Source organism: Buteo buteo, chromosome 13 (genome assembly GCF_964188355.1).
Source record: "Buteo buteo chromosome 13, bButBut1.hap1.1, whole genome shotgun sequence".
Classification (NCBI taxonomy): Eukaryota; Metazoa; Chordata; class Aves; order Accipitriformes; family Accipitridae; genus Buteo; species Buteo buteo.
The window spans coordinates 18438807-18466451 of NC_134183.1; the positions used below are offsets into that span (position 1 = coordinate 18438807).

Consider the following 27645-nt stretch of genomic DNA (forward strand, 5'->3'; position numbering starts at 1 on the left):
CGCCGGGCGGCCGCCATCTTAGGCGCGGGCAGTGAAGCCGCCGCATTGAGGTCTCGCCTCGCACCGCTGGGCAGAAGGGGGAGGCGGCCGCCCTTGTCAACCGCACCCGGGAAGCGGGCGGCGCAGGCCTCTCCGAGGAGGGGGAGTTTACGTCGTTCTCACGGTTCCTCCTCAGGTACCGGCGCTGCTCGGGCAGTAGCTGATACCTCTTTGCCGCTGGGAGGGGAGAGAGCGCGGCCGCTGTGCCCTCACCTAAGATGGCAGCGGGGGCGGTCTCTCCCTGCGGAGAAGATGGCCGCCGAGGGGAGCGGCGCTCTAGGCGGGTGGCGGAACTGGCTCGGCTGGGTGAGGGGAGCGGGGAGGGACCCTCTCCGGCCTCCTAGGGACCTTCACCCCCACCACAGGGACCCCCTACCCCGCCGCGGGGACTCCCCTCCAGCCTTGCTGCCTCACAGGGAAACCCCTTAGCCTCCCGCCCCCCCGCCCCTTCCAACCTTCCCGCGCTCCCCTCAGCTTACCCCCAACTCCCCCAGCCACGGGAACCCCTGTCTGTCTTGCTAACACCCCCTCACCCCCATTTTGGGGGGGTCTTCCCTCCCCTGGTGCCTCTGGGTGAGCGTGGGGCGGGTTTGGCTTGGGGTTACCCGAGGCCTGGCTCCTGGGGAGCGGCGGTTGCTCTGCAGGCAGCACTCTGCTCCCCCCCCTCCCCCCCCCAAAGCTGCTGTTGCTCTATTTTATTTTAATAGTAATATTTTTTACCCCCCTTTTATACTTTGCCACAGGAGTGGACCAGCAAGACTATAGGTAGTGGAAGGGCTCCCCTCCTCCTCCTCCTCCTCCCCACCCCTTAAGGGGCGGTGATCGCGGCGGAGAGGAAGAAAAGGATGCCACGGAAGCTGTTGTTGCCTTATAAATCTGTTTTTTCTCACTTTCGAGCTCCACGGGGGTTGCATGACTCTTTGGCGATGAACGCAGCCAGAAGTGGCTACCGGGTCTTCTCGGCCAACTCCACGGCAGCCTGCACCGAGCTGGCGAAGCGGATCACGGAGTAAGTTCCCTCTCTTTCAAGTTCCTTTCCCCCCGCCCAGAGCTCCTCTGTGCAGGAAGGCTTTCTTCAAAGTGGCTGGAGAGGCTTTTGGCGTCGTCCCGCCTTCCCAAGCCAAAGGTGTCTGCTGTGAGCACCTTTGCTCTGGAGGTTTTGCACCAGGAGTGTTCAGCAGCTATGCCCTTCTCTTCCTTGGCGCTGGTTCATTCCTCCCAATAACTCAGTTTGACCCAGAGACGAAAATGGACCTGCTGCTTTCTGCCTCTTGCGTCTCTGACATCCATTTCAATTCTGGAAAGGCCAGGCTGCAGCAAAGGCTGTTACTTTTGGGGAGAGAGAAGGTGAAACTTGGCTGAACAAACCTCAGAAAGCGTTTTAACTGGTTTGGGAGATGCTCAAAACTTTCTCCACTGTTTTTCGTGGGGAGGGGCCGGTGACCTTATGTGCTCAACACTTTCATGGCTTGGGGAGCGTTGCCTGTACAGACCTCGGTGCAACATCAACAGCTGCACTAACCAAAGTGGATTAGTGAATCTGCATTTTGGTGGGGTAGGAGAGATGGGTGGCACATGCTAACAAAAGAGAGTTTAGTTTAGGGATAGAAGTGTGCCCCCCTCCCTTTTTTTTTTTTCAGCCTATCGATTTGGGCAGAGTTTGACCTTGACTTGGCAGGGATGGATGTGCTGGGTCCTGCTGAAGGAGGTGTGTAACAGCTGGCTCCAAAATGGGGCTCTTGCTGCACAGAGGAGCACTGAATTTACCCTGACACTTGATCTTTTGTTTTGAATTAGTTTGGTTCAAATCAGGGTGCTCCCAGCCGAAGGGGCTTTTCTGAGACAGGCATCTGTATATTGGGGAGCTGCCATCCTAAAGCAGGATTTGGGTTTCCTTTCTGCTGCTTCTCAGCTACAGTTCATATGAAGATGCTCCCAAAATCAAGGGGGCTCAGTGCTTGTTTGCCTGTCGCAGCAGATAGCATCATTGCTACCCCTTAGGCAGCTGCTGGCCTGTCCTCTCTCCAGGGGCATGCTTAAATTGGAAGCATTACTAAATATAGGTGTGCTGCCACCTTAAACTGCAAGAACATTTTGCTGTTTGTCCAGCTAGCTTAATAAACAGTGTGTTCAATCCTTAGCACAGATTATCTCCACGAAGCTGACTTGGCTGTTTGGCTGGTGTTGATGGGATGCATGTTGGATAATAGTGATGGACTTCTTTGGGTGTGAGGTGGACACAGAAATCCTTGTGTTTGGGAGTGGAAAGCTTTTTTTTGGTTCATTTATTTTTGCTATATTTGGTTAGTTCCGCATCACTTTCCCTTCACTGATACAACTCTGCAAATAAAGTCTCTCTGTATATAAAAAATAAGCTTTGCTGCAACAGATGGGACATGGTTTTACAAGGCTTGTCCTGTTGCGTCAACACAGAACAGAAGTCCCCTGGGGACGAGCTCCAAGTTCTCAGGACTGAAAGAGCAAACGGGCAATCATTGTCTTAAAAATAACTCACTTTTTTTTAAAGAGGTAATGAGAAGAGACATGGAGCAGGCTTCCCCAGGCCATGGCGCACACAGCTGGCTGTGTGATGTGCTGCTGTAACCCTCTGCAGGGTTCCCAGTGGTGCTCTGAGGGTGAATGACAGCAGGATCCAGAGAGTGACCTCCTGTCTGTTCTTCGTGAAGTAAACTTTTAATAGAGGTGATGTGGGCTTTTTGCCTTGGCTCTAACGTCAGCGAGGAAGTTGGATGCTCTGGTGGTGGTATGAGCACAACAGTGTGATACACAGCTACTGCTTAAACTGAGACTTAAGGACATGTAGCTTTACTGTCTGTAAAATGGGGAGTAGTGACCACTCTGAAATGGAAAGGTGTAAAGTGTTATACGCAGATGAGGTTTTGTTGGAAGGGGGTGCAAAATCTGGAACTGTTAATAGCACAGATTTGTCCACAGTAAAATGTCTCCAGAAAAACCCAAAAGATATTTTCAGCATCTTCTGAGGTGGTTTTGCACTGACTTCCCTTAGGAGCTCAGGGGCTGTTTCAACACGTTTGTAATACATCCCTTGTTTTTTCAGGTTGCAAAAGATGCGTGCCTGCTGGCTTTCCTACTGTGTCACATCCCAGCCTGTACTTTGCTGGGGAGGTCAGTTGCATCTTTTAATAGAGTTGGAGCAGTCTTATAAGGGTGAGTCTGTCCTCTAATATTGTGCGTTCTTTTTAAAGTTTTTTTATGACCTTTAGTATAAGTAGTAAAAGAACTTTAAAACAACACACAATATTAGGAGTAGGGCCCCCTCAAACACTTGTCCATCTTTACCTGTAGGTATGATGTTAAAATCGATACCTGAGGAGTCCTGGCTTATCCTTTTTTAAAATCTCAAGCCTCAGGAGCAGCAGTGTGACATAAACCAGACATTAGAAAGCTGTTCAATCTCGCTCACTTAATTTAATGCAAAACTTCCAGAGTTGCTTTTGATTCAGGTTCTGAGCGTGGCATTCTGGCGCTTTTCTGATCTTTACAATTTCCCATTATGTATTCTTGTCTGGTTATAGGATGAGTCTAACTTTCACTTTGACTTTTCAGAGCTTTTGTTTATGTTAGTGTCTGCCAGGGAGAGGAGATGGTGCTGGCTTATGAGAACCAAATACCCTGTGAAACTTTAAATAATAAAGATGCTCCTTAGATTTAGGACCACTGAAATGTAAATAAAACCATATGTTTACTTGTATCTTACAAATTGAGAGGGATTTTTTTTTTTTAAATTCTTTCCCAGATGGAAAGAAAACTCCTGCTGTAATTAGGACGCTTGGCACCTGATTACAAGCTGCATTTGCAGGGGAGAAAGATCATTTCTGTGACCAGTGCTGATCCCTAATGGGCCTTGTGTGCTGCTGGGGGGAGGGAGGTCTAGCAAGTCTTTTTAATCTCCAGAGTCCAACAGATGCATTTGGATCTCCATCCTACTGCAGTGTTTGGCACAGAGGGTACAAATATTACATTCCATTCCTTGCTCGTGTGTTTGGATTGGAGGGGATTGTTGATTGAAGCTTGCTAATGCCTCTCTAGTGCTCCTGCAGGTCTCTGTTATGTGGGACGTGGTACTATTGTAAACTCATTGCAGACTTGGATGTGAGTATTCTAGAGATTCATTTGGATTCCAGCGTGAAAAATGCTGATGATCTAAAGATAAAAGCAATGCCGTGAGCTTAAACAACGTGGAGTAATGAGGAAAAGACTGAGACTTGTGTTCTGATCTCGGGTCATAGGGAGCTGAGTACACAACACTAAAACCAGGGTGGTGGTTTCTGTGAATGAGTGGGAGGTGAGCCATGCTTTTGGAAGAGACAGTTTGTTAGCAGGACCTCAGCTGAAGGAGAATTTCTGATGGGATGGAGAAAGAGTAATGTCAGTCTTCCTCATTCGGTCGTCTTGCCAGCATGTGAGAGGATGGCACAGGGGAGTCAGATCACAGTAACCTTGTGAAGCTGCTCTCCCTTATGTCCAAACCCTGTTCTTGCTTTCTGGAAAGAGCTCTTGTGTGGTGCTGTGGGAGGAGAGGAGGTGGCACCAACTCTTTTCCATCTCAGAAGATGTAGCACCGTGGCAGGAGGCTAACAGGTACTACAGGGTGAAACTGCATCAAAGGATTTTGGAAAGGGAAAAGAATAACCAGCTAAAAAGTAGTGTGGTTGGAGAGGGTTACAGGCAGGGGATGGTGCTGGTGTCAGGTGGGTGTGGAGCAGTTGGGCTCTGAGTTTTTCTGTGCAGCTTAGATGGGGCATGTAATGTGGCTGAGCAGATTGGCTTTGCGTGGTAGCTTTCTGTGCTGGCCAGTGCCAGGTTTAGAGGAAGGTCCTTCATGAGGAGCAGGCTGGTAGGACTAGAGGAAAATCCACGTGGTGTTTGCTGGTAGTTCAGCTGCATGGCTTTTGACATGGCTGGAATAAGTGATGCAAGTGCTGTATGGCTCTGGGTACAAGTGGCAAATGAGCAGTAGGGACTGTTCTTCAAGTATCCAGTTGTGCTGGGTGGATGGAGAGAGGTAAAGGAGAGCTCAGATAGTTATAAGGATATCTGAACAGATTGCCCTGTATCCAGGAAGCTGCTTTTTCCTTTCCCTTTCCTGGCTTGTTCTTGTAGCGGGAGATTAGAAGTAAACCATAGAACTGCCACTGTGCTAGCTGGACTGGTTGACTGATCTTTATTTAAATATTTGCTTAAGTTTGAAAAGCAATTCAAAGTCAGGCCATGGCTTGCTTTGGCCATGGCCAAGCACGGAGCATATCCTCTGCTGTCAGTGCCAGCTCCTTTTGGAGTCTGCAGCAGTTCGTGAAGTCTGTAGATGTGGGAAGAGTCAGGTATTTGCAGAGCTGAGACCAGTGAAAGTGTTTGTAATGAAGAGGGTAATGCCAAAATAAAATCATATCATAGTCAAGGGCTTCGTCTGTGTGCCAGTTTCTCTTCAAATTGAATGTTTGCACTGTAAGCTGGCTGGAAGCTTCCTTCAGAGTTAAGTTCACAAATGTCTTTCAGGTGCTTGTCACAGAGTGGGAGAGGGAAGCACAGCCCAGCCCAGGCTGAGAGCCCTTCCCAGCAGTACATGCTTTGATGGCTTGAAATACTGCAAGTGAACCTGCCTCTTGAATTTTGATTCAGCTAAACATCAAGTCTCTTAACTGACTGTCCTTTGTCTCAAGAACCTGGTACAGTGGTTTTTGACAGTCTTCAGAGGAGCATTTTAAAGTGCAGTCTAAAACAACCTCATGGTATTTCCTAAAATACTGCAGTGTGTCACTTCCTCGTTAAACTGTAGGTGACTTCTGAGCTGTTCACATTTAGGCTGTGAATTTGAGATGGATTTTATAAACACTTTTGTATCTACAGCTTAATATCCTCTTGGCATGTGTTGAGACTGCGGAAAGTTAGATCATCTTTCCTCGGCAATGTTTACAGAGAGAGCTATTGCAGATCAATATAAATTTTTACTGGCCAGTTGCTCTGAGTAGGATTTTTAAAGCCATAAAGAGAATTTTTCTCTTAGATGCTCTGAGGTCTCTGAGGAGTCAGTTTAGTGACAGAGCTGGTGCAAGGATGGCAGAGCAGAGCGAGAAGCAGGGCTTTCCCCATCAGGAGCAGTGGGTGGTCACACAGGGAAAGCTTACACTGGGAGCAGCTTCGAGTAGTAATACCTTGGTCCCGCTGTGCCCAGTCCTCTGCACTGAGCTTGGCAGGACTGTACACCCATAGCTTTTTTTAACAGATCCTAGTTCTGAAGACTCCTGCTTTTAAAAACAAAAATGCCAAACTGAGTTTCTGTCTCTCTTGGATGGAGAAAGGAGCTTCTGGAAGTGTACTGATGTCTGCTTGGCACTGGTTAACAAGTGAGATTTCTGCAAACACTGTAAAAATTAGCCTGACCATTCTCCAGTCTTAAATACCTCAGTATCGGTAAAAGCTGCACACACACACACACACCCCCCAGTGGCCCATAGCCAAATACTGCACCACACAGCAGGCCTTTTGTCGATGGAGCTCATTTTGCTTGGAGATGTGACTTAGCTACAAGACCTAAGGTATTATTTTTGCCAGAAGAAGCGGTATTTCTCTGCAGGAGCGTGTGCTCTAGGTTACCTGTAGTGGCAGCCTTTACTTTTGTAGTGTAGATCTGCCTGTGTCTGCAGACAAGTGATCCAGTATTGCGATAGCCCCTGTTCATATGGTTATGTTGCTAGTCCTGAAACCCAATGCAAACAGAGTCCTTGCTGTCAGTTTAATTCCTCTATTGCCTAAAGAAACAATTGATTGGGAGCTTTTGCGTGGAGAGGATTCAGAGAGAAAAGAGCTGGGGATGAAGGGGAAAAAGGGAGGGGTGACAGGAAGAGGGAATTTATCTTTGAACTCTGTTACAAATGGTTGCTCCCAGGCTGTGTGGTAGCTAAGGCCGTGCTCTGCCCTTGACTTTGGTGCAAATCTTCTTTGAACACAAATCCTGCAGAATTCAGTGTTTTACAACAGGAGCTGCACGAGAAGTCCCCTCTTTAACAGCCTAGACTAAATCACAGTTTTATCAGACTCCTTCACTGGCTGAAGTACCCCGCGTAGATGGGGTACTCCATAACATGGTTTAGTGGGCACGGATGATGGTTGGACTCGATGATCTTGAAGGTCTTTTCCAACCTAAATGATGCTATGATTCTATTAAGTCTTGGCTTATGCAAAGCCTTCAGAAAGGGATTTAGTGGAAGGTGTGCCCCTTGGGTAAACATACCTGAACTGCTTTGGTGGAGCTGCCTGTCGGTCCATCTACCATGCCTGCAGCTCACAGGACTGCTGAGCGCTGCAGGTGGGGTTGATGTATGACTTTTATGGGTGGTTTTATCTTGTACCGTTCCCATTGCCGCCCCTCTTGTTTACTTACCATCAACAGTTGGAGCAGAGATTGGATTTATTGTCTGACCAGAGCAATCTACTAACACTCGTTCCTTTAAGTTGGCAGCTGCTTACTGTCTTTGCTGCTATCTGCACCCAGGCTTGACAAGCTGAGCTTGTCCCTCTTTTGGGGAGCAAACTTGCCTTTCCAATTTCTTTTTTCAGCAGCACAGAAACTGCATTGTTGCTGTACGATCGGAATAGGGGAGCACTGGGCTCTGGTTTCTTCTTGCCACCTACATCCTCGCAGAGTGTCACAAACCTCCTCTGTGTTTGTTTGCCACTACTTAGCATTGAGAGTGTCACCTTCAAGGGGTGTTATGCTGCGATATGTCCGGCTGGACTGGTTTGGAAGCTTTCCTTCCTGCCATGAGATGCAGGGTTGACCAAGGGAACTTGTGCAGTCTTGTTAATGGAGTTTTTTTCCAGTAGTGAGGTAGGAACGTGCTGTCTGCAGTGAAGTTAGGATGCGGGTGCCTCCAAAGGGAGCTTGCAAGACTTGCTGTGCAGTTGTGGAGGAACAACTGTGAGTCATTAAACGTTTTCCCACACGCATGGGTTTGTTTTGTGTGTGTGTGTGTGTGTGTGTGTGTGATTCTTGAGCTTTTTTCGACTTGGATGCCTTGGCAGTGATTAGGCCAAAGCTTACAGGTTGCAAATGCCTGTCATCCAGAAAGGCAGCAGGATCCCAGTGGACAGTAAGAGCTTGATGCATCCCATCTGCAAAATTCACTTTTACTGTTCATCCATCCCTGGGGTGCCTGGGCATGCCTTTGCTTGACCAGCTGCCAGCTCCTTTTTGAAGATACTGAAGGTACTGAGGATGCCTTTGTATTGTAGCTGCAGGTTCTAACCTAGCGGGGCTGATGAGAGAAGCTGAATTAGAGATTTGGGTGGCTTGCCTGCTCTGGGCTGCACGGTGCCTGGGTGATGCTGCAGTCGATACCCAAGCCAGGCTGGTTACAACCATGTGTGTATGATTTTCGTTGCAGGAGTTTACTGACCAACCCCAGCCATGGCAAAACGTGTTGCCAGACACACGATTGGGAACATGTCTGTGCCAAATACGTGCTTTGTAGCCAGCTAAGTAAATATATCGTGTCGCATTCGAGTATCTGTTATCGCAGCTGTCCCAGGCATGCTTTCCAGGGAGCTTCTAGCTGAGACCTCCAGCTTGTGGGCTCATAGCTGAGTCCAGCAGTTGCTGGTGGGCCAGCAGCATGCCAATGTTGGGCTGTCTCGCTTATTGACTTCTGAAAAAACAAATCTTTGTGACAGTTGAAGTACAAGGCTGAGTCTGTGGCTAAGGAGATGGGGAGAGACTGACTGCTGAAGGACATAGACTAGGTGAAAGCCAGTGACAGATGTGGGCTCTTTATTTAGGGTTAGTCCCAATTTGCTTAATTTTGGCATGTGTCCAGGTAAATACAGTATATGCGCAGACAGGAAACTACAGCTGTAAGCAATGCATTGAACAAAAGTATTTTGTAGACATAAAATGTTTCCTAATCCAGTGCATGGGCATGGCCACTGAGCAGACCCTAGAAGAGAGGAGGGACTGGCCCTGTGGTCTAGCCAGCTGAGTTGCAGCAACACACCTATCCCAAACTGGTGCGGGGTCTCTTGGCTGAGGCTCACGGTTAGAGGACATGTGCCTCTAAGTACTTACTAATGGATTACTTGTCCGTATAGTTAAATACAGAAGTGTCACCTGCGGGAATAGTCTGCCTTTTGGAGCCTTTTAAAATGCTGTTAAAAATTAATCTTTCTTATATAAGTAAGAAATTTAAAAGAAAAAAAAAGGGGGGGGTGACTGTAATCTGTGTTATAATGAATGTTGTAGGTTTGATGTTTGAAAAGAGGAAGGAGTAATTTGAAAAAAAAAAAACTTTTTTTGAAGATAAAATCTCTTCAATCAGTTGAGTTATTTCAGAAGGAAGGTTTGGGGGTGGGGCGGGGGGAGGGGAGACAAAGATATGGGAGGCAAAAAAAGTGACTCAGTTGCCGTTAATCAAGTCTGAGTAAATCATTGATGTTTAGTTCCACAACAGATCATTGGTGGCATTGCATAGGCTAGCAAGATGTCCTTGGCCACCAGGAGACACAGCCTCTGGTCAGTCATGCAAGGATTGGCTCATTGAGTATGGCATTGACCTGCTGCAGAGCAGCATGCCACAGAGCCCTCCCCAGGGACGTCGGAGGAAAGGAGACCCATGGGGAAGGGGAGCGCAGCCTGCCTGGCGGCTTGGCTCCCTGTTAGGCAATGCTGTATTTTGTTGGTGTGTAATATTTGGTCCAGTCTCTGCTTTGGATCATGAACTGCTGGGTTCCTCCATTTTTAATTTCCTTTTTTCTCTCCAGGCGTCTCGGTGCTGAGCTGGGGAAATCTGTGGTATACCAGGAAACCAATGGAGGTGAGAGAAATCTTTACTGTTTGCAGCTGTTTTGTGGTAGTCTTAGAAATACTGGATAACTCCATCAGCCAAACCTGACTAATAAGTGCAGTGATTCATCTGTGACATCACTGCTGCTCCAGGCAGTGCTAAACCTCCATGTCTGACCTTGGACAAAGCAATTAAATGTGTTCCTTGTCTTCCCCTGTTATCTCATTTGTCTGCCCATCAGCTAACTCTCATCTAAAGGAGAGTCCTACCTCGGGTGTTAGCTGCTACAAGATCTTGCACGCTCTTGTGCTTAGCAAAACATCTCCCAGGTTTAAAAGTAATGACCTGCTTTCTAAGGGTCTGCCTTGAAAACTTTTAAATTATCCCCTTCTTCCCACCCTCCCCTGCCACAGGCAGTTTACAGGTGCCCTAGCAAGGACCTGTCCTCTTGCTTTAAAGAGGGCACATTCAGGGCAGTGCTGGGGAGCATGCCTCTTGGAGCTTGCTTTCATCTCTTTAAATGTAGCAAGTGTCCATTTTCAGATGCTGGGCTAAAACACAAGGATATTGGCTAACAGAGTTCAGTGGCTAAGAGTCATTTACTATTTCAAGACAGTTACCTTATTTGCAAGAGACTAGAACCAGAGAGCTGATATGGGTGAGAGGAAGGGATGGAAACGGCGCTGGCTCAGCATTAGGGTTTTTGCTAGCACTACCGCTTTTATAGCTGAAGTGGCCACGTGGCGTGTAAGCTGCCTTGGCTGCATATGGTTATGGTTGGGTTGGCTGTTGCATTCGCGCAAGTGAGAGCTCGCAGCTCTTTGGTGTTAGTTTTAAATCAGGTTGCTTGGTATAAGGTCTGAAGTCATTCTTCATCACTGGACAGCAAATCAGTCTGCTTTCAGCAGATTCCCTTAAGGTTCCTGCCAGTGCCCAGGCAATTAGACTTTGAATTTGGTAGCTGGGTAGATATTTCTCACCTTTTGCTTATCCTTGCCCTCTAGTTTATGACTGTGTGGGAAATGAGTGACGAAGACAGGCACCTCGGGAAACCTGGTGTCATTGCTTTGTCTTTGCAGAGCTGCTTCGGGGCTCGGCTTACACATTTGAGTCTCGGACCCTAGCAATTGTGTTCAGCAGAGACCCAAGTTTCCAGCTCATGTCAGTGTTGAAATGTCTTGACCTTGATAGTGAAATTGGGGAGTTCTGCCTCTGAACTCTGTGCTGCTGGTGTTACCTTGGGCTATCTAGCAGGTATGCAGCTGACCCTATGGTTACCTTCATGGTTACCTTCTTGGTAAGTACTAAATGTTGTTCTGCTTGGGGTGGTTCATAGTTCACTAATGAATGCGGTATTGACAGATTCCAGAACTCGGCATGGAGAAGTGAAAAGGGTCCCTCATTGAGAGTTAGGTAATTGTCTTCTATATGTAAGAGAACAGCTATTCAACCTGGTTTTGCCACTGTAAACACAACTAACTCACTGGTATGTCATGCCAGCTCTTTACTTCCCAGGACCACGTGCACTGAAGGGCAAAGGAGCAAGTCCTCATCTGCCCTGACCAGTGGGCAAAGTTGCTGCTAAAACATGGCATGTTATCACTGTAAATCTGATGTTTGGAAACAAAACTGACTGTGTTTTCAATCCTTTTCAGAAACAAGAGTTGAAATAAAAGAATCTGTCCGGGGACAGGATATCTTCATTATACAGACAATCCCCAGGTAAGGGACTTGTGGCTTAGTTTTACAGCTGTTATATGCTTTGAATTTCAGTTTCAGCAGATCATTCAATAAGTTTGCTCACCGTTAGCCAGCACGATAACCAGTCTCTTTGTAGTGTTGTCATTGCTTTGACTTACATTTAAGACACCACATAGTGTTAAGCTGTTAAAATTCCCAGAGGATCGCTTGCACCGCAGCAAACTGAGAAGCTTCCCATCAAATAGCTTAAGTGTGTCACTTGAGGCAAGAACAAGTATGACTGACGGCTTCAAGTGATACATCCCTGGTCTGTGTGTGGTGTCCTTGCAGGCACAGTTGCTTGGTGATTTCTGACTGGCATATCCATTTTAGGATGTGTAATATCCTCTGCCTTCCAATTACCGAGCAGCAGAGCCAGCAACAAACAGCAGCTATAGCTTCCATTACAGACTGGATTACCCTTCCCCTTTTGCTGTAGTGGTGTGAAAGAGCCTGTAGCTTCCCTCCTGTACTCTTACAGTTCTTAATTCTGTTGGGCCTTTTCTTAAGTGGGCCTTTCTGTTTTTATTTTGGGTTGTTCTAGCCTCAGAGTAGGAGGAAAAAGAAATGCTGCAAGTAACCAGGGGGCTATAAAACCAGCTGCTAACCCCAGGAATCCTGTGGCTCGCTGACTGAGGAAGAGTGTAGTGAGATAACACTGGTGTGGTGGGAAGGGAGCCTACATACAAATGATAACTGCAAAATGACCACCTATGAGTAGGCAAGGTGCTGTTCTCAGAGATGAGGTATTGATAGGATGCCTTTTGCATGATTAGCAAAACAAGGATATTCCTGCTCTGATAGCTTTTTCCAAGTTACCAAATTCTGCTCAGATTTTGGAGATCACAAGAAACTAGTAAATACCAGACCTCAAGCAGGTAGCAGAATACCTTTGAAACAGAATTTTTCCTTGCTTGCCAAAGAAATAGAGCCCAGTGAGAATTCAGGTTCATTTCCTCTTTGTAGTGCTTGGCCTGTTGTTAAAGAAATCGGTAGGACTACAGGATCAGCTCGCTCACTTCAGGAGTTCCTCTTGCAGGCTGAGACATCTTCCTGGAGCTCATCTCTCTCCAGAGAGATGCTCCAAGTGTTTCCTCCCTCAGGGAGCAACTAAATCTCTGCAAGATCAAAATCCACTGATGCAGGATTATGTTTCAGGTGAATAGTGCCATTCTCCTGTCCCTTGTGAGAGAGTTCTCTGAAATAACTGTAACTGAGAGCTGTGTAAACATGAAACAGATAAGGTGTTCAGAGAGAGATAACTCAGACCATTAGGGACAGCAATAGTTTTGGGAGGGAAAAACCTGCCCTGCTTTTAACATGTTGATACCCTTGTTTTTCCATAAACTGAATTCAGTGCTGTGGACCAAGAAATGGGTGGGTCCTTTTTAGCCAAAATGTTGAAGGCCCTCCAGGTGAGGAGCCACTGTTGTGCAGCCAGGTTGTCTTTTATTCTTGAGATGCAGCTGTGCCTTGCTGCATTGCATGAGAGGACAGGTTCAAGGGCATCTCAATTTTGCAGTGGGTTTCAGGCAGCTTTTCAGGAGAGTAAAAACAACTCTGTTGAAGAATCTAAGAATAGGACTTCCGTACTCAGTAGCGGTTTGAAAAGCAAACAAAATATTAGGATTTGGTAGGAAAGGAGTAGAGAGGGAAACAACCTTGTTTTGCTGCAGTGTGAATTCACAGTCTGCATCTTAAATGCACAGAGAGAAAACAGAAAGACCTGAATATTTGATAGAAGCTCCCTGTCCAAAAAGCATGTAGCAGAACTAAAAAAGTTACAGAGACAGATATCATCCAAGACTGTTGGTGTGTGGACTAGCATTCGTATGAGGGAAAACCAAATAGCTCATGTTTAGACTGTGGAAAACTGAAAGATTTGGTGGTTTAGTGATACACTAAAAGCGAAAGGAGTCTTTTAGTGCTGAGTGTTGGTGCTGGTTGTTGCAAAGTTGGTTGGCAGCTTCACATAAGCCATTTGCTCAACCCTGAAAACAGGGATCTCCAGGGATGGCTCAGGTGGGGATGGGGAACAGTGAGGGAGGTTCCAGGCTGCTGGAGAGGGGAGGGTGGCAAGTAGAGTGTGGGGGATAGCTGAGCTGGCTCTAAATGTCCTGGTAATGAGCTGACAGTCCCTGTGTGCGGTCTTGGCTCAGGCTTTCCAGCAGTAACTGTGAGCACAGCTTCAAGGCAGGAGGTGGGAAGGGTAGCAAGGAGACTGGGATGCTCTCCTGGCTACCCATTTTGAGATGCTGTGGCTGGGGTTCCACTGCAGATGTTATCTCCCCCACTTAGTCCCCACCCTGAGCTGGGCTCTTGGTTGGGGTCAGTGCCCCTTGCAGAAGAGTGGATCAGTGTGACAGCTGGCTCAGCACAAAGCATCCAGGAGGGTGCTTCTCGCCTCGATGAGCCCCTGCAGCCCACTTGCCCTGGGCCCTGCTGGAGGAACAGATGCATCTGCCTCTGCCTAGTGCCTGTGCCAGCTGGTCTGCAGGAGCTTCCCAGAGTCCAGTGTGGGGTCCTGCTTGAATATTGAGAGAGGTGCTCCTCCTCGAGTAATTTCTCCATCGATATGGCTACCAGTGCCGCACAGCAGTACCAGGACTGCTGGTGCCTTTTGAAATCAGTGGTAACCCTTTCTCCCAGGAGCAGTCTTGTTCTCTATCTGCTTTCCATGTGAATATATATTTTTTTAAAAGGGTAATTTGAAAGATAACGGTGGAAAATATTGAATTTCTGGGACGAGCTTTAAATAGGCTTAAAATTGGCCACTTTGTTTTTATACAACACTGATAGTAGCATCTTTTTCTCCTCCTGCGGCCCCACTGGCACAGCTAAAACACCGAAGGGAAGAAACAGTTCTTTGTTCGCTCGTTGTCCTATGTGGCAGGGGGCTATGTTTTATGTAATTCTTGGCTGGGTGCTTCAGAGCTAACAAAGCTTTCTTGTGTGTCAACGGCATTGTGCACAAGGGCTGGCGGGGCCAGCGGGAGAACAGAGACCCAGAGCGCTCACAAATGAAGAGGCACAAATGGAGGTTAATTTCCGAAGGAAGGGGGAGCGATGGAGAAATGGAAGTGGTTAGAGGTTTGTCACGGGTCACACAGACGGAGGCTCAGTAAATGGTATCTCTGAGCTCTTGGGGAAGCCGTCCCTGGTGGTCAGGAGGAAAACAGGTCCTTGAGCAATGTCTGGGTAACATCCAAAAAGCTCTGCAGAGCTTTGAGCTGCTCCTTGCTGTTTATTCCTCTGCTGCTGTGTGGAAAGATGGCCTGGTCAGCCACTGCTCTCTCACCATGCGCTCTTCAGCTGAGCCACAGCCAGTGTTGCTCTCCTGGGGACCAGTCTGGGGAAGTGGTGTGTCATTTGAGGCTGTCCATGCTGAAAACCCCCAAGCAAGGGTGTCTGCGTTGTAGGATTGCCTTTCCCTGTCTTCTCTGAAGTGCATGCTCTTCAGTTCCCAAATAGTCTCAAGTCAGTTTGTGATGGTGCAGACAGTGTCTCTTGGAGTTGGTTTTAAGGAACTAAAAGGGCTTGGCTTTTTTTTCCCCTTCCCAAAATGAATTAAAATGCAGATTAATGCACTCATGCTGGGCCATGCCAGTCATCATGGTAACACTAACTGAAAACGGAGTTTTACACGTATTCCTTGCTGTGGTCTACAGACATGTTTGGCCTATGTTGCTTTTTTGTATTTTTTTCAAGAAACAGTCATTTAGCATTTACTGTGCTGTCATTCCTTCCGCCCCTAGATAAGCTAGATAGCACGGCGATGCTGACCACCACCAAAGTGATGTGTCTGGACTTTGCACTGCTCCAGAATGCAGTATTTCTTAAGGCAGAAAAAATAACCTACCTTACATTGTTAAAAATAAAAATACCCTAATAAATCCAGCATGGATGAAGTTGTATTGGCTGCATGTGTGCTGCTTCTTTAAAAGACTATTTTATTTCAAAATATACTGTACAAAGTGACATTTGTTCCAACATAAATGAAAAAAATGCCTTTTTTTATTGTGATGATGGAGGAAAATTGTCGTACGCCTCATGTTAGAATACAAAATCAAATTCCAGTCCACAGCTCTTGAGTGCTAGAGTCATGTCCTGTACATGTAACAGTTGATTGTAATGTGCTGTGGCATGACGGAAGGAGCTATATGATTACAATCTGGGTCTTGCATACATTAGTGTAAGATGTAGCATTATCTGCTTGGAAGTTTGGTGAGGAGAGGTATGGGTATAAAAGAAGAAGGAGTTGGACTGGAAAACACCTACTAATATTTGTAATGGTTTTCAAATCTCCTAGAGATGTGAATACCGCTGTCATGGAGCTGCTGATAATGGCATATGCACTGAAGACTTCCTGTGCCAGGAACATCATTGGGGTCATCCCTTACTTCCCCTACAGCAAACAGAGCAAAATGAGGAAGAGGGGCTCTATAGTCTGCAAGCTGCTGGCTTCGATGCTCGCCAAGGCAGGTGAGTGTTGCAGGGACCAGCAGCATGGCAGGCTTGGATGCTGCAGTGTATCCAGCTGCTGGGCATCCCAGAGGGCATCTGTCCTTCCGTTCTTTTCCCGTTTGATGTGGGGACGTGCTGCTGAGCCCTTGAGCCACTTTGGGGGAATTAATTTTCTTCAGCTTAATTTTATTTCTTTGTAACTTGCACCTGGGGAAGTGGCCTAGAAGTGTCATATCGAAATACAGTGTCAGCCTAGTGCTGTGACTTACTGCATGCCTGTTTCTCATTATGTCTTTGGAACTTTTTGCATTAACCTGTTTATGCTTATTTTATCACATGGCATAGTAGTCTGAGTAATAGCTAAAATAGTCTGGAAAATGGAGATATTTGAGGAACTCCAGCCATGTGGGAGTCATCTCAATGAATTGTTATCTTTTTTTTTTTTTTTTTCCTGTAGGTTTAACACACATTATCACTATGGACCTTCATCAAAAGGAAATCCAAGGCTTCTTCAGCTTCCCAGTAGACAACCTGAGAGCATCCCCTTTCTTGCTTCAGTATATACAGGAAGAAGTGAGGTTACTCTAGTTGTAGATATATCAACTTGTCTTAACTCATCTTAATGTGATAGCAGCATTGGGCCTCTGCTGATACAGAGGTGGTGTTGTCAGGCTAGGTGAATTGTTCTGTTAATGAATTCTTAGGGGATACCTATTGCATGTTTCTTAGGAAAGTGGGAAAATGTTGTATTGTATGATTGTACCTGGATAGAAATTGAACTCTTCACCGTAAGCGGAAGATGGGCTTGCTTTCTGTAGAGTTAGTGCCATTTGAGAGATGCTATTTATGCTCTTGCCTCTAATTACCTTTGAAATCCTGTTAAACTGTCTCCCCTTGCCCTTTGTTCTGTGGTGGATGTCTGACTGCTCTGAATTATTGATAGACTTTGTCTTGGGCTGAGTGTAGGAATGCTGAGCACAGCAGGGCTGGGGGCAGGGCATGGAGATTTTATTTTCTATGTGCAAAAGATGATGACTTGTGCCCACATGCTGAGAGCAAGGCTTCCCTATGTGGGGAGAGCAGGCCCTGGGTTCAGACCTTCCCCTGCAGACAGAGGTAGCTGCAGCTGGTCCGTATAGCGTAGGTTAAACAGAGTAAACATTCCCACCTTTGCCCGTTTTGAACATAAGACCAATGCCTGCTCTGCATGGGCACTGGGCCTCCACATGCTGGTGAGAGCCAGGGTTTGATACCTCTGGTCCCCAGGGCCCATCACTACACCTTCCCCTTCCTTCCCTGTGCTGTGTGCGGTGCCCTGTGTCTCGGACAGCTGCGCTCAGTACTGCAGACCAGGCCGTAACTTGTGGGCATCAGCAAGGAAGGAGGCACAGAGCTGCAGTCATGTGCAGAGTAGGCCCTGCACTATTGCCTGTACTAAACTTATTTGTGTTGCATTTGGGGCAGAATACACAAATACTGATGTTGAAAATGAGTGCAGTTGCCTCTCTAGTTTCTTGCCACAGAATGAAGATTTGGGTCTGGAGAAGGGGAGTGGGTGTGATTGTTCAGCCGTGTGTCATATCAGTTACTCACTAGCCAGAAGGTCTTTACTTAAGTAACTTTTTATCACATCCAGATTCCAGATTACAGAAATGCAGTTATTGTAGCCAAATCTCCTGATGCAGCTAAAAGGTAAATGGATGCTTTACTAGCTGGTTAAAAGTAACTTGGAAAAGATCTGGGCTGATGGGAAACACACCAGGAAAAATATGGGAGGGTCACAAATGGATCAGCAGTCTGGTCCATAAGTCCTTTGTGGCTGGGAACGGGAGGGACATCTGTAGTGGTGCGGAAGGGCAGCTGAATTTTGCCATCTCATCCCTGTGGGAGTAAACTCTGGAGGTCTCTGCTGCTGCAGAGCTAGGTGGTTCACCTGGGGCCGGGATCAGACTTGCTGCATGAGTTTCAGCAGTGCCTGACCATCTCAGAAAGCATTTAGCATAAGGGGGAATGCCAGGAGACCCCCTGTGGTGGAGTCAAGGGGTAGACTGGACTTTGGGATATTAAGGAGGAATGAAAAGTTGACTCCAGTGAAGTTTCTTGCTGGGGAACAGCCAGAGAGGTGCAGCCTTTGCTTGCCCTGTTGGTCTGGGAGAGGCCTGGGCTATGAAGTTGCATCAGCCCAGTATCTTCCTGATGTGCTCTGGTTGTTCTGCAGGGCTCAGTCTTACGCTGAGAGACTACGGCTGGGACTAGCAGTGATACATGGAGAGGCTCAGTGTACAGAGCAGGACATGGATGATGGACGTCACTCCCCTCCGATGGTCAAAAATGCAACTGTGCATCCTGGTCTGGAGCTGCCGTGTAAGATTAAGCTTCTCTGCTTACCTTTGGGCAAAAAAAAGAAAAGTTTGGTGGGAAATTGCTTTTGGTTTAGCTGTGTAAGTATAACGGCAGTTGGACCAGTGGAATTTTTCTGATTCAAAGGTTGGTATCACCAAGTTGTAGGAGAAGATACAAGGGAAGGTTTTTATTTAACTCTTTCTGGCCATGCAGAGCATCAGTATTGTTGTCCTTGGCTGTGCCCACTCAATGGTGTCAGACTGACAAACCTCTGACAAAGGTGATGCTTTTACAGTGCTCAGCGACAAAATGCATTGAGCTAATGGAACAGGAAAGAAATGTGGAAGTGTAACTAACATAGGAACAGCCACTGAGACAGACTGCTGTGCCCAGCATGGAGGGGAGGGCTGGCCATTGTCTTCCCCTCCTGCTGCAGCCATTGTTACTGCTGGAAATTTTCTTTCTTCATCTTGGCAGCCAGGTAATCATGGTCTGGTGTCTGTTTTGACAAGGTTTTGAGGTTTGTGTGGCTGGGGTGAATAGGTTCTCCGAGAGCATTGCTGAGCTGCTTCCTATGCTCTTGCCATCAATTGATAAGCGGCTGATTTGGGAGCACAAAGCAAAGGAAAAAGGAGGAAACCTGTGTTCTGGGAAATGCTGTCCTCTTAGGATTGCTTGTATTCCTGCAACAGCAGCAGTCAAGTAACAACAGTACAATCAAAATCCAGCTCCCTCTTGGGAAGATTTTAGCTTTCTAGGTAGATGGTGGTAGGACAGAAATTGAGTGCAGTGAATGTGGCTGAGAAGTGACTGTGGGAAAGGATGCATGCTGCTGTATGTGATAAGGAGCTATCCATCATGCAACCAAACTTCATTATACCAGCAGTGGCTAGGGCTACTGATAAGCCTCTCCTCTTGTCTTTTGAAGTTTAGGGAGAACATCCAACCAGGTTGTGGGCAGGTTGTGGAGGGGTGGCAAGTAAGACTGCAGGCATTTTACATTAACTCAGTCATCGCTCATTATAATAGAATCAGTTAAACAATGCTTATGTTGCTAGTGGAACTCCTCTTGGTCCTTGGGGGACAGGTAGGGTTTGGCAATGAGGTTTGGGACTTCATCTTGATTGTCCCCCTTCTGACAAGGGGATTTTTTTCATGCCCTTCCAACAAAACAGGCATTTGTGTGGTTACTTTTGGCCTTTTCCTTCCCTTCCTACTCTGAAGAGGATGCTGTCCTCCAAAATATCACTAGCTGACATTTGTCTGTTACCAGGACATTGATGTGACTGTATTTTTGTTTCCAACTATGTTACTTTAAGGAAGCTCAACTGTGGGAGCCTGTGCTGCAGGAGAGCCTTGTAAATGGTAGCTCATACAGAAATGTGCCCTTGTCCAGTTTAGTTATTATTCCAGTGGAAAATTGTTTTCAGTCCTCAGCTATCCAAACACAAACTAATTTGCTGTGTATCACCACTTTCTTGTTTTGTCTCCTGCAGAAACTCAGCACTTGACTAATGACCTTACATTCTTGCACACCTAAGGCACAAATGTAAAACAATCAAGCCATGGTTTGGTAGCTGTCTGTTGGCGAGATGTGGGGTGGATTATGGGACAAACTTGTCCAAAACTCTCAGTAGAAAGTTGCTTTTCTCTCCAGTTTTCTAATCTGATAGATACCTGGTTTTGAGTGAGCTGAGCTCGCTCTGAAGGTGCAGAATACTGAGGTAAAGCAGTCTCTAAGCTTCTAGTGCATCCTGCTTGTGTTGCAGCCTCTGCCAGGGAGCTGCACTCTGTCAAACAGAGGTGAAAATGAAGCTAGGGTTAGGGATGGCAATGCTGTGAGTCTCTGTACTTACCCCCTCTGCTATGCTTCCTTTCTTGTCCAATTCAGTGCTTTGAAAAGTGTCTTCCCTCCTCAAGTGGCACATCAAACAAAACCCTCGATCAGCTCCTCCTGCCATGTGTACCATCACCAGCAATCCAGGTGGTGTAAGGGTGTAAGGTCTGATGGCAGAAGGAAGCAGTGTTCAGCTATGTCCCTGTATTGTTGTTTGTGAAAGGTAGGACACGTGCTGCTCACCCAACACTGGCCAGAAAAATCTCCAGTTGTTGAAACAGTGTTCAGGTCTGCCTGGCTCAGCTACCACAAACCTGGGTCTGGGCAGTTAGAAGGTAGGGGTACTCCTGGAGGGTGGTTGAGACTAACTGTGGAGCATCCTGCTGTGGGCTACAACCAGATTGGTGTAGAGCGTCCTATCCTCCCTCTCTAGACTCTGCAGTTCAGGGTCCCCGGCAGTTGTGTTAGAGCCAGAAGAGAGGCAAAACCCATGTCTGGGAGCAGCTCCAGAGCCCTACAGCAATGACTTGTGCTTTATGCCATTCTTGATGAGCTTCCTAGTGAATTGGCTGGGCTCTTGCATCCTGGCATGCACCTTTTCTCCCTATTCTAGTAGAGATTATGTGCCTTTAATTAACGAGCGTTATGCAGCATAATGGCTTATTTATTGTCCTGAGAGTGTAGCCTGATGTGATACTCTGATTTGGTGTCTTATGGAGCCATAACAGAAAAATGCCAAAGGTGCTTCCAATTGCAGTTCTTAAAGTGCTGCGCTAAAGCTACAGCAACAGCTCACGTCACTCAAAACCCAGAAATCGGAGCCTTTGAGACAGGATGTCACTCTGACATTATTTTCTTTGATTGTGTGCTCTTTGTGTCTCAAAGCTTGCAGCTGGCTTGGGGCTGTGCTTTAACAAATGTATGTGGACTCTTTGCATGTTTCCTTGTTCTCAAGAAAAGTAGTGGAGCACCATCTGTTAAATCATTTCAGTGACTCTGAAATTCAGTACTTTATACAGAAAGCTAATGGTCTGCTTCAGACCCAGAGCCTGGCAAACTGCCATGAAGGAAGAGAGTTTGGGTGAAAAACTGGAGTGACCATAGGTCTGTTCCTGCTTCCCTACCCCCATGTCTTTTCTGTGTTTAGGCTGCACACAGGGACATTATCTGTCCTTCCAGGTCTATCTCTTCACAAAACAGTTTGTTCTTGAGCAGCCTTTTGCTCATAGACTGTTGAAATGCAGCACTGTTTTTCTTGGTGATTATCACTTCAATGCACACTGTCAGCTCCAAACAGAATTTGTTTTAGCATTTCTTAACCCATTTTTGACCACTTAATTAAAGCAACAGGTTTATGCACCTGGGAATGCTGTTTCTTCGTGCCAGTGATAATCTCGCCTTTAATTTGTGGTACTTTGGCATATATTACTCGCATCAGAATGAAAGTGCAGGTTAGTGTGTTTGGCTGATGAACTTATTTCCCCACCACCCCTCAGTGTTCTTTGATATACTTGTTTTATAAAAATGTTGGTTGGTTTGGTTTTTTCTCTTTTATTTTTTCCCTCAGAAGCTACAGATACCACAAATATCTTTTTTTGACTCTCCAGAAAAAAAACCAGCAACTCTTCTAACCTAAACTACATAATCCAAGGGGTTACGCCAGGCAGAAGTACAGCTGTGGCTTACTTTTGTTGCCCTCTTTTGTCTACATACAAATAGAGGTTTTGTGTCTGGGAGGAAAATGTTCTTTATTATTTGAATCATTTTTCAAGCCACCTTCTCATAGCAGTTCTGACTTGCATATCTTGATATGTCCAAAGATTTTGAAGAAAAAGAAACTGTCCACAGTAACCCTTGCGTAAGCTCTCATCACATTGGAGTAGTTCTCTTGAGATTTGATGTGGTTGTGGGTAGATCTTTGGCTTGCAATTTTTTTCTTTTCTTTGCAGAGAAAATTGAACAAGAAAAAGTGACAACATCTCTTTAGGATCCGGGTAGGTCGACATGTTGCCTACCATACTTTAAAAATAAAACAAAATTGAAATACAGCACTTAAAAACAGACAAAGAGATGCGAAGCACTGCTAATGTTGCTAGCTGCTGTGTTAGCCTTTAAGCATAGCAAGGAATGTGTCTGCTTCCTTTATGGAATAGAAGGATACTGATTTGCTGAAACTTCATGTGTTTGTGAGTAAAATAGTGCTGAATTTCAGCTCCCTAGGCCTGTTCACCATTTGTTTCGTGGATGCACATAAAGGATGGGATGGCAGCCAGATGTAATCCTTTTGGTATTTCACAGCTCCCACCAGGAGTTTTGTTACTGTCCGAACTAGATAATAAACTTAATAACTAATCTAAGCAGGTAGGTGGTGCCTGTAATTGAAATTTATGGTCTGCTTATCTCTTGTGATGCTTAATCTTAGTTTATTACACATACTCTTTCTTCTCATACGAATATTTTCCCTTCAGGATTTAGATGTGACTTTGCATTTGATAGGAGACTCAGAAATAACAATGCAAGGGAGACTGGGGAATCTGTGCTCCAAAGAGCAATTAACTCTTAAGTCCAAGGTAGCTGTGACTGCAAAAACCTAGCAATGAGTAATGTAACTTTGGTCAAAATAGAACTATTGGACACCTTTTATACAGTTTTGGTATGCTTACAGAAAACCAGTTTATGGAGTAGGTCATGTATATAAAGAACAGCTCTACATATGAATCTTCAGAGCACTGGTCCTTGTAATTACTTTCATTGCTTCCCTCAGTCTGACTCACTCACCCAGCTGTGCTTGCACTCTGAGCATTCCCAGGCACTGATGAGTTGTGGAAATAGTAGTGGATCAGCCTGCTGTGCAGGATGGGGAGTTTCGAGTAGGACTTTTTTGACCCAGGAGGGCAGAAATCAGTATTCAGACAGGCTTTTTGATGGGCAATGGCTTGTGTTCTCCTGCTGCTCAAGTGTTATATTGAAGTAGGTTATCTTAAAGGAGAAAAATCTTGCTATCTAGGGTGTCCAAAACTCCTCAGCACTTGAGAAGCCTTCGTGGCTAGAATCCTAGCAAGACCTGAGCTTACAAAGAGGAGGGTTACAAAGTGCCTCAGTAGGACACTGCTGCACTCCCCTTAGAGAGCATAAAATTGGGGAGGGGTGCAGGTGGGCCAGGTAAGTGTTACAAAATGCTGGATGTTCCTCTTTGCTTCAGTAGTTAGATCAGCCCAGATTTTCACCGAATGGCACGTGCATGCCAACCATTGTGTCCTTTTCGTGCTGCAAGTTTTTGCACTGCATTCACTGTATAAACCAGCACTCTCCGGCAAGTGAGAGGTTCGGCTTAAGGACAGCAAGTCCCTGGCCCATATCAGAGGCTGGCTGCTGTTTGGTGCGAGTCTGAAGACTGTGTTACATCTGGACACACTCAATGCATCCTAGTTCATATCTCTGTTATTTTTTTATATTGCTGCTGGAAGTTTTTCAGGATAATAAAGGATAAAGCCTGTTACACATGCAGTTTTCGCATGTACCATGTCAGTGCAAAAATAGAGTCAGGAGGGAGTGGAACCTTATTTCCCAGTACATCTCTTTACCATGTGTCAGATAGCACAGCTCATTGAAGTATTCTTTTGCTTCCAATTGCTGGTTGCACTGAGCTTGTAGAACTGAGTTTGAACTGGATTTTGTCCTGCTCTTTTCATTCATCTACTTTAAAAAAAAAAAAAAAAAAAAAGAAAAAATCAACAAATTTGCTTCTGCAAATTTCCTTAAGCTTTCTTTGCCTGAGCAGGTATTATTAAGGTCCTTATGCCCTCTGAAAGAGCCTTGTGTGTTTGGTGATAGGAGAGAAAGCAAGCAAGCTGCAGTGCGAACCTCAAATCCTTCAGATGAATTAGCGAGTCCAACAGGTGAAAAGTTGCACCTTGTAAAGCATATGCCCTTTGAGAGGTGTTGCTCGGAGAAGCCCATTTGTTGTTCTCAATCCTGAGACACCCCTTTTTTCGAGTCCTGTCTTGGAGCACAGAGAGTCACAAATATTTCCGATAAACTAGGTGCTGCTTTGTAGCTCTCCTTGCACAGAGGTCGGTTAGATATTTGAATTTGCTTACTATCTCTGAGTTCAGTATGAGGTCCCCACAGAAACTGAGAGTTTCATCTTTATGCAGCAGTGCTATTCATTTAAGGAGGAAAACGATGGTTAAACCAGTGGTTACCCACTTAGGTGGGTGTCAGGGTAATGTAAAGCACATGTCTCTATCTGTGCACCAATATAAGATGCAGTTAAGGGCTGGGCCTCTTGTGTGGTGGAGATGATGTGGTTTGACTCAAGGCTAATTGACCTTGGCTTTTTTTCTTCTTCTTTAGTGATGATGGCCAAGGAGAAACCGCCAATAACTGTGGTTGGAGACGTTGGAGGAAGAATTGCCATCATTGTGGTATGAGTGTGAAGGGGGGGGGGGGGTGTGGATTCCTCCCAGCATCTTTTCTTGAGCTGCTTTATCCCAGAGGGTAGGAAGGACTGCTGGTGTAGGGGTGGGAACATGATTGTTACTGCTGTTTTCTCCAGTTTTGCTGGTAGCTTTGGTTATACTGGCTTTCTGTTGAAAACCCTTCGTACTTCAACGCTTTAAGCCCTGAAATCTCCTTGCGCCCTTGAATCTGCAAATGTCAGATGTCTACAAATACTCAACAAATCCAGGACACGCAGAGAAATCTCCTGAAGTGTTTAAAAAAACCCCAACCAACCAACCAAAAAAACTTCCTGAGCTTCTCATACTAATTGTGCCATGCTGCAATGTAAGTAATCAACATGCAGCTACTATCACCATGAAAAAAAAAAACTTGCTGAAGATAAGCTCTCTTTGTGTGTGTGCACGTGCAGGGACTAATTTGTTTCCAAGACACAATATTTGTTCTGCACACTAGCAAAAGGGTCTGTAAATTAGGGAAATGGCGTTCACAGATTTAAGTCATGCACGTGACTGCCCTTGCATCTCAACAGTAGCTGAAGCAGCCAGGGATTATTTTTTTCGGCTGTGTGCATGGCCAAAGCTGCAGTACCTTGCAGATCCACTCCTGCCCTGCAGGCATGGTAAACTTCTGGTTTTGATGTTACTTCTGTTTCTTCTCAGGATGACATCATCGATGATGTGGAAAGCTTTGTAGCTGCTGCAGAGATCCTGAAAGAGCGTGGAGCCTACAAGATTTTTGTGATGGCTACTCATGGACTCCTGTCAGCAGATGCCCCCCGTCTCATAGAGGAATCCTCTATCGATGAGGTGCGTCCACTTTCTGGACCCAGGAGGAAGGGCTGGCTCTGGTGGCTGGGTTGATTTAAGATACCAAAAACCATAAACTGATATTCTTCCCCTGCCACATAGCTCATCACTGAAATGACTGGTTTCATCAGATGCTCTCAGTTAGCTGGTTCTTCACTGAAAAAAAAAAAAAAAAAAAGCACGTGTGATTAATACTTGTTCAGATCAGATCTGCTTCTCTGTGTATGTTTTCTCCGTGATGCACAGATATTAGTCATCCCTGCCTGGACACTTCCCTTACCGCAGCTGGGTGCTTGTTACTGCTTTCTAACTGTGCAGACCTACCTGTCCCTCTCCCCCAGCTGATGCTGGGCCGTTGGATACATTAAGGGGATAAGATTTCAAACCTTGCCCTTAGTAGCAAACATGTTAGATCCTGCAATCTAAATGGACATGTCAGCCTGTGTGTAGGTGGCTGTTGTAGAGTGCTGGTTATGCCAGTCCCTTCAACAGATTGACTGTCACATGGAGGAGATCATTTATTTCAGTCTTTTTTTCTAACATACAAGTATTTCTCCCCCTGAACTGTGAAACTGCAGGTAACACCACTCGTGGAGTTAACCTAGGGTAGCTCTTCAGTGAGAATGAATGTATCAGCGGCACAGCTAATGGTCTTTTCTTTCTGGCACTCCATAGGTGGTAGTAACCAACACAGTTCCTCACGAGGTACAGAAGCTGCAGTGCCCCAAGATAAAGACTGTGGATATCAGTTTGATTCTCTCTGAAGCCATCCGACGAATCCACAATGGCGAGTCCATGGCCTATCTCTTTCGCAACATCACTGTTGATGACTAGACCTGGCGCTGCCCCTGTCCTGGCTTCCACAAGAGACGGAAATATGCATGAAAAGGCAATACCATAAATTATAGGCATAACACAACTGTTTATTCTTGTAGGAGCATGAAGGTTTTCAGGGTCTTGAGCCATGAGATCTAATAGAGAAAAATCAACCTGACCAGCACTTTACAGGTGAATAGAAGAGGCCACTGGCAATGGGGAGGTTTACATCTTAATTAAGAGAGATCGAAAAATGAGGTGGTGTTGAATTTTTAAGTTCCTTTAATTTTATTTTTTTTTTAGTGTGTTATCTCTTGCCCTATAGGGGGGGGAAGAAAAGCAAAAAAGAAGTAGCTGTCAGCTTATGAGAAGGGAATAGAGACTGCTCATTGCTGCATGTGGGCAGCAAGAGGAGACAGCCTTTGGGTTTCTGTTTCTGACTGTGACTCGCCTGAGAGCGCAGAAGGGAGTGCTTCATTCAGGCAGCTGGGCAGGACAGCTTGCTGCTGGCAGAGCTGATCAGCAGAGCAGCTCCTTGCCAATTCAGTGGCCTCTCATTTCTTGCACAGCATAGCAGGGACTTTCATCAAAACTAAGTTAGCGTAACATCCAGAAAGGGCAGCTTAGGGCAATCCATTTGCAGGGCTGCTCGCATCCTTGTGTCGGGGCGCTGGGAACAAGCTTACATGTGTCTCCCAGCAGGGCAAGGGGTGCTAGTTAATGTGCTGGCCTTTTCATTTTGCGAGCCTTGGATCATTATTGTTCTTCAGTGGCAAGGCACATGAGGGTCTAGGTCCTCACTTGAACACTTGTCTGCACTGCAAAACCAGGCACAATTTCTGGAGTTGCCTGGGTCTGATGAGTTGTGGCAGAGTCTTGTGGGGAAGGGGAGTTGGAACAATATCTGCCTCTAATGCAACTGTGCTCTCCAAAACACTAACACTGAACCTGCAATAAAAAGCATAGGATTTTTCATTTTTGATGCTTCCTGTGAATGCTGTACACTCTGAACAGCTGCTGTGTCTGTACTGCGGGGCTGTTGCTGTAACCAGGCTTGCTTGGCAGCTTGCAGTCTTCTTCCACCGGGAAGTAGGACTCACTGCTTGCTCCTTTCTTGAGTGACACTAATCCTTTGCTGGAGGAGACGCTTGAGAAAGCAGCACAAGGTGCTTGTGAAGGGCTTTTTCTCCAGGATGATATAAGGATAAATTCCCAAACTGTGATGTTCCCCCTTGATGAGGCTGACAAACACACTCCAGTAAAACCTATGCCACTTTCTCACCTGCTGATGTGAGGAATAAATCTTGCTGGAAGCAGT

General features: G+C 46.1%; 1 protein-coding gene across 10 annotated transcripts; it reads left to right on the forward strand.

The window, feature by feature from the left end:
- On the forward strand, positions 1 to 27304 carry PRPSAP1 (phosphoribosyl pyrophosphate synthetase associated protein 1). Of its 10 annotated transcripts, XM_075044952.1 has the most exons (13): positions 329 to 345; positions 937 to 1048; positions 3119 to 3228; positions 9835 to 9887; positions 10937 to 11111; positions 11513 to 11579; positions 15907 to 16079; positions 16519 to 16634; positions 17698 to 17753; positions 18280 to 18425; positions 24598 to 24668; positions 25365 to 25511; positions 26187 to 27304. In XM_075044952.1, the coding sequence occupies exons 7-13, from the start codon at positions 15926 to 15928 to the stop codon at positions 26343 to 26345; spliced, it is 849 nt and encodes a 282-aa protein (XP_074901053.1). In that variant the 5' UTR covers positions 329 to 345; positions 937 to 1048; positions 3119 to 3228; positions 9835 to 9887; positions 10937 to 11111; positions 11513 to 11579; positions 15907 to 15925; the 3' UTR covers positions 26346 to 27304. The 10 variants fall into 10 exon arrangements, with proteins under 10 accessions (XP_074901049.1, XP_074901048.1, XP_074901045.1 ...); XM_075044950.1 differs by lacking the exon at positions 10937 to 11111 and having other exon boundaries at positions 330 to 345; XM_075044953.1 differs by lacking the exon at positions 329 to 345 and having other exon boundaries at positions 901 to 1048; positions 3119 to 3186.
- The last annotated feature ends 341 nt before the right edge of the window (positions 27305 to 27645 follow it).

What these genes read in the sequence shown, in the direction of transcription:
- PRPSAP1 (XM_075044944.1), top strand. Translation starts at nt 258, where the DNA reads ATGGCAGCGGGGGCGGTCTCTCCCTGCGGAGAAGATGGCCGCCGAGGG. An exon ending in TCTCCTGATGCAGCTAAAAG is followed by an intron (nt 17,754 to 18,279) that starts GTAAATGGATGC and finishes GTTGTTCTGCAG; the next exon opens with GGCTCAGTCTTACGCTGAGA. An exon ending in GAAGAATTGCCATCATTGTG is followed by an intron (nt 24,669 to 25,364) that starts GTATGAGTGTGA and finishes GTTTCTTCTCAG; the next exon opens with GATGACATCATCGATGATGT.